The sequence below is a fragment of the Papaver somniferum genome, chromosome 1 (genome assembly GCF_003573695.1).
Source record: "Papaver somniferum cultivar HN1 chromosome 1, ASM357369v1, whole genome shotgun sequence".
Lineage (NCBI taxonomy): Eukaryota > Viridiplantae > Streptophyta > Magnoliopsida > Ranunculales > Papaveraceae > Papaver > Papaver somniferum.
Genome location: NC_039358.1, coordinates 3,052,491 through 3,061,045, shown reverse-complemented (window position 1 = coordinate 3,061,045; position 8,555 = coordinate 3,052,491). Strand labels below are relative to the sequence as shown.

At 36.8% G+C, this 8,555-nt stretch overlaps 1 protein-coding gene across 2 annotated transcripts; it reads right to left on the bottom strand.

The window, feature by feature from the left end:
* Nucleotides 1-1,895: 1,895 nt before the first annotated feature.
* Nucleotides 1,896-6,533, bottom strand: LOC113277430 (ATP-dependent 6-phosphofructokinase 5, chloroplastic). 2 transcript variants are annotated; one of them, XM_026526532.1, is made up of 13 exons: nucleotides 6,144-6,533; nucleotides 5,789-5,879; nucleotides 5,491-5,567; nucleotides 5,283-5,394; nucleotides 4,995-5,090; nucleotides 4,777-4,878; nucleotides 4,582-4,656; nucleotides 3,947-4,087; nucleotides 3,645-3,761; nucleotides 3,440-3,544; nucleotides 2,932-3,012; nucleotides 2,620-2,748; nucleotides 1,896-2,518 (listed from the first exon to the last, which is right to left on the bottom strand). In XM_026526532.1, the coding sequence occupies exons 1-13, from the start codon at nucleotides 6,425-6,427 to the stop codon at nucleotides 2,351-2,353; spliced, it is 1,578 nt and encodes a 525-aa protein (XP_026382317.1). In that variant the 5' UTR covers nucleotides 6,428-6,533; the 3' UTR covers nucleotides 1,896-2,350. The 2 variants fall into 2 exon arrangements, with proteins under 2 accessions (XP_026382317.1, XP_026382321.1); XM_026526536.1 differs by having other exon boundaries at nucleotides 3,947-4,072.
* Between the last annotated feature and the right edge of the window lie 2,022 nt (nucleotides 6,534-8,555).

Here is an 8,555-nt window from a genome sequence, read left to right as displayed (position 1 = left end):
TGCAAAGGTGCGAAATCATTCATTAGGGAATATTGCCGGAGTGGTGGGACACTGCCGAAAAGGAATCAGAGAAAATGGTTGGCAAGCTAATCACTATGGAAACAATTAGAATAACGGACTACCACTACTATATCGGTGATGCACAAACTCCATTAACCTGCTCACTCAATCACACAATTTTTGACTACTATTTACTGACCCATAACAGCTTTCACACTAATAATGAGTTAAAAACACCGCCATACTTAGAATGTAAAACACCCTATCTCATCGCTTTTCAAATTTCTTATTAAAAAGACAGCGGACATCGGTGAACTTGCTAGGATGAAATGAAACACGACCCAAGACAGACAACATATGAAAACTATGCAGTATGTAAATGCTCAAGGAACCGGATGCATGTAGGAGAAAGTTGGGCTTGTATGAAGGAGCAGTCTTTTACTCGATGGATTTAACAACCTTGTCCATTCTTAATATAGTAAGACCGATATAATATAAAAGGACTCGATGGATTTCAACAGTTTTCCAAATATAGTAAGACCGATTTTCAATGAGAGAAGTGAATAGCAATACTTTAGTGTGAGGTAATCCTTTTAACTTTAGTGTGAGGTAAAAGGTGAGTGATTTATACGAGCAAAGACAATCGATTCTAGATTAGGCGAGAGCTGGAGAAACCTGAAAAATCTTCTCATAGATGAAACAGAATCTGAACCAATACTCGGGCAATCAGAATCCAAACTACCTTTTAGTTCTAACCGGGTAAGAAGATATCCGCCTCACTCAAAACCTTATCATTAAAATAAAATAAAGTAAGTATGTCACTGCATAAGATTCTTGAAAATCCACAGAACAATAAAGCTGTTATTACAGAATTGCAACACTGATTAAATTCACGGCAACACGATCAATTATGCAATACTCGTCTAAAGTATTGAGAAATACCAGAAATGAGTGCTTAAGGACCTTCACACTTGGCAGCGTTTTGAAAAGCTCCACAAATGTTTCATTTGAGTATGTGGATCCCCCAATGATGTAAAAGCAAACATCTGCCCCAACCAGTAACCGAAAGCTATCGAGGACAAAGTCTGCCAGTGGGTGTCCAGTGTAACTAATGGTCAGATAGATTCGCAGCAGACATCTTCAGCGTTAACTCTCTTAAATTACAGGAAGCAACGGACAAGTGCTCCAGTGCCGGATTCACAATGCATAACCCCTAAGATATCCAACAACGAGACAATCTCAACTCTTTAAGGATTTGGCAGTTAGAAAATAACTTTCTGGTCGAGGTTTCATCCACAAAACCAAGATATATATCCGAGCCGAAGTATCTTGAGCTTTGGAAAGGAGACTGTGTTTGGAATAAATAGTACCGTCTTCCACTCAAAATGCAAATCCAACGGTGTCAATGAATCACAAGTGAAAAATGATAGAGGAAATATGGAGGATGTACTTGAAATTTCTTTTATGTAAAGATCTAAAACTTGAACTTTACGCTTCATAATAGTACTGATCCATCTATAAACTCTAGGTTCATCAAAAACCCTCATCCAAACGTAGATAAAAGTTCTGGATATAAGGATTCCCATGAAGAAATAGTACCCTGTCCAGAAAATTCATAAACAATTTGGTTTCCAGCTGCTTTCTAGAGCGCCAGTGACGAAAATCAAGAACAGGGATAGAAATGGCTACATATTTCCATCTTTTGGATAAAATGGACCTAGACATAGCACATTTGGTTGGAAGAAAAGAAAGGATGTGATGTATAAGTGCATCAAGTAATTTACTGAAGTAATCCTCTCCAACACCTGTACTGTTGTTTTCCATTTGTTTGTGTTTCTTGTTGTTTTCCAGAGCCATGGTTTATGAGTTTTACCAGTTTGGATTAAGATACCATATATGAACCATTTGGGAACGCTTTGCGCCTCCTTTTATAAATCAAATTATACTTGCAGATTCTATGGGTAGTACTTACCCCCGTCTACCTTCCTTCTAGTTTTTTTTTTTTTTTTTTAATGTGTACATGTTTAAAAAAAAAGAGAAAAAAAAAGTGTAACTATAGGATGTGTTGGGTTAACTCACCACTGTGTACAATCACAGAACTTAAAATGTTGTGTCATGAGTCGTCATTCAAATGGACAACAAGACTTTAAGGTTCTTTTGTAGTCATAAAATGCTTTCTTTCATCATATTGTTCTTCCTCTACATGGATTATCTTTGGTTTTATACTGGCCCAACCCTTCTGAGTCCTGTAGCTGGCTTTTGCAGTCTTTTGATGCACATATATCCTAGCAATATGATATGAAATTCTGTAACAAATAGATGCGGTAAGAATGTGCTATACTGGTGATGCTCAGATGAAGTCTGGCTGGCCAGTGGAAGTCAAGCATCGATGCCACATACGACTATTGGGGTCAACTTGCTTAGGGTAGGAAATGACTTCAGGAATTGGTAGGTATACATAGTGGGTATTACATATCCCAACTGTAATACCGCTATATCCTGCAAACGCTCCATGAACCTGTTATGGAAAAACATATATTTCAGAGTTTGATGATCGTACATGCTACAAGTTAGCCGATTGTACAAAAAATTTGGAGGGAATTTGAGTGGAAGACTCACAGCATTTTGACCTAGAACAGTGCAAAGAATGCCATCAGAAGCATTTGCACGACATGCACGTATCATATACGTGGGATCAATATACTTCATATCAGCTGGCACCCCAGCGTCCTTAAAAAACTTTTTAGTCTGTCATGAGAGAGAGGCAGAGAGCAATATAATCAATGACCGAAAGATGAACGACAAGTACTTTTATGCCTTCTAACTAATAAAAGAGGCATTGTGTAAAAGCGGAAGAACGACCAATGTCTCATTCAGAAAAGAGTCAAAATTAGAGTTTATATTTGCATAATGTTGGATAGAACCACTAACCTCTTGTTGAATATGCACACCAATGTCTTTAAACATAAAGTTTCCATATGCATCTGTTACATTATTGTTCTCTAACAAATTCTGCACAAAAAGAACATCTAACAATCAACACCAATTATCATCTGGAAAAAAAAAAAGAAAAAAAAAACGAAAAGGAGTCCTACAAATGAACTACGGTTAAAACATGGAAAAATAATGCTACCTAAACTGACCCATTAGACACTGTCACTCTCTTACCTTATAAGAGACATTAATTCCATGAGAATTAAAACTGACAAGTACCCTATAATATACAGGGACTGTAACATACACCAGATGACTTTAAAGTGTCAACAATCTACACAGGGGTTAATGCCACCTACTTACCCTGTTCAGATACTATACACGTTATACTTCAAAAAAGTAGATGGTATTTAAATGAGATGTTAAAATCACAAATACTCTGTACAGAGAAGACAACATACACAACAAAATCCATGCTTATTACATTATCACTTGTTTAACTCACTTTGCCAGCTCCCTCAGATACACATATTACAGCTGATCCTTTCTTCTGAAGAAGATACTTTAAATGTGTTAGTACGCCATGTTCACCGTGTAATTGAAATGGTACCTTGGATATCAAAAGATAGCAAAATCATCAGTAACAAGACGATAAAGATAAGTGAGAACAAGAAGGAGAGAAGGATAATATGTCTTAAACATATATGTACCTCTGGTATCAAGCAGATATCAACTTGCCCACTGGATAGTGAAGCATGCATGGCTATAAATCCGCTGTCTCGGCCCATCAACTTAACCAGGCCAATACCACGGTAAGCACTACGGGCCTGCAAAGAAAATATAACAAGACTAGTTAAAGGATTAAAGACCCGTATCAGTTGGACCATAACCATGAACTAAAAGGTAGGGATAAGTAGCAGTATGTTTTAGTTGATAAGATGATGGGTAACAGGCAAAGTTGGAACTATGTGACAACTGACAAGTAAATAAAGAATCAAAACTAAGTTTGTACCTCAATGTAGGCAGAATTTATTGCTCGTTGTGCTGCCTCCACAGCAGTATCAAAGCCAAAAGTCTTGTCCATCATTAGAATGTCATTGTCAATGGTTTTTGGCACACCAACCACCGCCACTTTCATCTGTCTTTTAAGGCACTAACATAAACAAATTCAAATGAGCCTTCTCCAAGAGTAAACAATAGAACTTTCAGTAAATGAACTGAGCAGTGTACAAGCATGTGTTTCTAGCAACCGGAAATCATCGTAGAAGCTTAGATCAATATGATACCATTAGCATCTAACAGATCTGATCAGTTTAGAGTGCTTATACTTGCATACTAGAATATTGAAAGGTACACCATAGTATATCTGAGTTAGGCTTAGCTCATAGTGAGCTAGGTGAAAAGAAATCAGCTTAGATATATGGGACATCCAAAAGTAAGGAAGTAAGTTTTAACTTCTTCCTGACTCACAACTTCAAACATGTTTTGCACTTGAAAGAAGCCAATGAATATAAGTTTCAACTGGTTCTAGCCCTCGTGGATCATAACAACAACATTTAAACAGATTGAAGTGTCCATGTACTTTTAAATCAAAACTATTGATATATGTGTTATGCAAACTACGTGGAAAGGCTGAAGATCACAGACCTCGTTGTGTATGGCATCAGCCCCGGCATGTGGACCATTTCCTCCTAATACAAAAAGCATGTTGATTCCTCTTTCCTGGCATCAATTTGCACAAAATTTATATATAACCTGTCTCAAGACATGGCTCGATGATACAAAACTATGACAAATCTATGATTATTTCGAAATTAAGAAAATGTGTGTATCAATTAAGACCTGCAAATTGTCAACGATCTGACCAACATTAGGAACTTCACGCGAAACTCCTAACAAACTTCCCCCAGCAAGGTGAATATTGTCAACCACCTTTCTAGATAGCTAAGATGAAAATAAGAAAGAAAAAATATATCATTAAGGGAATAGAAAATCATGAAAAGTAGGACTTGGTGCACATTGATTTCGAAATTAGATTTACAGGCCATATAAGTGCAAACCAGAATATTTGGGATTCCTTTGTCAGAAAAACCATGATAGCCAAAACGGATTCCTTCTATCTTTTTTACACCATATATTTCGAGAGTAATTACTATCTGCAGCAAAAAACAGATGTGCTGTGAATAAATCTAGATATTTCGGAAACAGGGGTAAAAAGGATGGGTCTAATCTCTCATGCAAAACAATATTGATACATCGTTCATCTAATTCTTGTATTTGGAGACGGGCAGTTTATCTTATAATGAAAATGTTTCACTAAGCTACAAAGTTTTGCAAATGAGACTAACCTGTCTTATAACATCATTTAAACCAGGACATAATCCTCCGCAAGTTACAATTGCTGCAGCTACTTCTTCTGGTTTGAAGTATATTTCCTCTCGTGGTCCGGCACGGTGAACCCTATCATATACACGCATTCGATACCCATCAGTGATCAGAAAATAAGAGCAATTCGGAAAACTAACCAAATCAGACAAGAACAAATCACACATTTACCATTTCTCTACCCAAGAACAATCTGGATCATCAATGCACTCAGCCCCAGCGGATGTGGGTGAAGAATAGTGTATCACCTAACAAAATTGAATTCAAAATGAAATATAGATGAACCGCCAAAATATGAATCATTTTGCGCAACAGTTATCTCTGAGCCTTTAGTACCAAACAAGCTGGGGTAGGCTAGAAAGGAAATAGGTGAGCAGTACAACAAAAGCATACCAAGATACACATAGTTCTAAACTTGAATCAAATGTAACACGGGGGTTATATTTGGAGCAACTTTGAAATGCATTACCTTAAGAAGTACTCTATCGTTATTGTTTATATATCCATTCCACTTCTCATCCGATGGATATCCATCTGCAAAATCTTCGATTACAGGACGCCTGTAACAACAACAAAATCTCACTACATTTTCTTCATATCTCAGATCCATTTTATTTTTTTAAAGTCGCCAAATTACCACGAAGCTACCAATTTCCCAAGAATTGCTTGTGCATGATGTCTTAGACACCACAAAGATTATTACAGATCTCAAATATAAAGAAATTAAAACATTTTAAATCAATCTAAAATTAATTTCAATAAGTAATTAAAAGAATCAGGAAAAAAAAATGAAACCAAGAAAAACTAGAAGGAAAGAATTGAACCTGCTTTTGAGGCAAAAAGTAGAAGGAATAGGAGTAACATCATCATAGAAATCAGAAAGATGAGGAATGTAAAATCTCTTTTCAAAATCCTCTTGAAATTTAGTTTTCCATCCAGGATCATCACTTAATTCAACTGAAGAATTTGTTTTCCCAACATAAATACGATTAATCTTGAATTTTCCGCCGGAAGATCTCATACTCGAAAGTATCGAACCGGAAAATGAATCAGAGCCGGACCATTTCTTCACCAATTGTAATCCGTAAGCTGGCGAAATTGCTTCCATTAATATTAATTTCCTTATTCTGAGTAAAAATTTAATCGCTGGAAAGAGAGAAGATGAGTTAAGTGAAAGTAGAGAAATGATCGCGGGAGAGTTCTGTTTTTCTTCTTTTAGTATTGAGTTGAGTTGACATGACAATAAAAGAACACACATGGGTCCCACTCAAATGTTCCAATTTAAGTCCACTTCGACTGATCACTACCGGTTTATTGACTTTTTTCTATTTTCTTTTTTTTTTCTTGGAAAAGAGGAGAAAACCTCCATACTTCGACAGAAAGTTGTGAAATGTACGAAAAACAAAACCATCCTCATTGATATGGGCCTGGGTTGCATGGACACGGATTAGGCGACGCGGACACGACACGACACTAACGCGAACACGACTGTATTCGGAAAATATCACGACGCGCACATGTATAGTATGTATAAGAAAATTATTTTCATTTAAATATTTAAGTCCGTTTATATTTGTTGCATTTACATCATCTAGCACACTGTAAAAAGTGGCTGAATGGTTTTGTTAATTAGTTAAACACCCTAAAGATCAGTGTTCGAAACTCTGTGTGAGGTTTTTTGTTGGAAAAATTTCTAAAAAGGAGGAAAAACTAATAACTCTACGAGATAGCCCAGCCCATAAGCGTCCACCAAAGGCCCATTCGCGTCCAAATGTGAGTCCAGACAGTGTCCAGAGGAGAAGCGCGTGGGACGCGCACGTGCATGCGTCTGACACGCGTCGTTGCCTCGTCAGATCCGCGTCCCGCGTCCCACATGAATCAGACGCAGACACTGCACCAAAAGTTGTGCATCCGTGCAACCCAGATATTATGGGCTGATACCAGTTAGTAGCGGTTTATACTATTGTATATGGCCATTTAATACCAGTATCAACCTAAATAAGTCACGCAAAACTGTGTAGAGCTTGTAACTAATAACAACAATGAGTTTACTGACTCCATTCTTAAATTTTGTTAATTTATAGTCATTGAGATACCAAGAATAAGCAAAACTTTTCACCAAAATGTTCCGCGCAATATTTAAAGTCAAAATACTCAAAACCAAACCACACATAAAATTATGAGAGCTAGAAGCACTGTACGACACTCAAGAAGAAATAGCTAAGCAACAGTCTAGAAATAACAAATAGCTTTAGGTGAAAGAAATACTACTTTCTTTCACGTTACTACTCTGAAAAGAAGAAAAATAAATCATATAGAGTGCATTCAAGATAAGGATAATAATGTCGTCTCAGCTAGACCAAAGATTGAAGAAGTTTTAACATCCTACTTCTCTGATCTGTTCACTGAAAGTTCTTCTACTACAGATGATCTGATCTTCTCACACATTAATCCTTGTATTTCTTAGGGGAAAATCTAGAACTAACAAGTACACCAACCACTGAGGAAATTTGGGAATTAGTCGAAAAGATGAAACCTAACAAAGCATCGGGTCCTGATGGATTCCTGGGTGAGTTTCTTTAAATACAACTGGGGGATTGTTCGCCCTCAATTAGTCTCTGTTATTAAAGATTTCTTCACAACTAGGCATCTGCACCCTGAGTTAAATAAAACATTCTTGTTCTTAATCCCCAAGAAAAAACACCCTAAATCTCCTGCTAACTTTAGGCCAATTGGCTTATGTAACACCCCAAGTAATAGCAAGGATTTTCGCCAATAGATTCAGGAAAACTCTGGAAAAAAAAATTTCCCCTTACAGTCGACTTTTCTTTCTTCTAGACAAATATATGATAACATAATCGTAGCTCATGAAGTAGTTCACTCAATGAAAAAAAGTAAAAAGAAAACATGCAATATAGGTCTCAAAATTGACATGTCGAAAGCTTTCGACAGAGTCAATTGGAATTTCTTAATAAAAACTCTAACTGCTTTTGGCTTTTCAGAGCATTGGTGTCATCTTATACATCAATGTATCTCTACATCTTCCATTGTTGTCCTACATAATAGACAACCTTGTAGCGACTTCAAACCATCCAGAGGCATTAGGCAATGCAGGGAGACCCTCTATCTCCCTACCTATTCATACTCTGTATGAAAGTTTTTTCGTGTTTGCTAAATCATCTTCAAAACACAAAAAAAGTTCAGGGGATAAAACTTTCTCCTAAATCCCCACACAT

Bases quoted from the DNA above. Each gene is read 5' to 3' on its own strand.
- LOC113277430 (XM_026526532.1), bottom strand. From the start codon at position 6,427: ATGGAAGCAATTTCGCCAGCTTACGGATTACAATTGGTGAAGAAATGG. The intron at 4,088-4,581 runs GTCTGTGATCTT...TGTTTATGTTAG, and splicing joins CTGATGCCATACACAACGAG to TGCCTTAAAAGACAGATGAA. The intron at 2,519-2,619 runs GTGAGTCTTCCA...TTTCCATAACAG, and splicing joins CTGTTCTAGGTCAAAATGCT to GTTCATGGAGCGTTTGCAGG.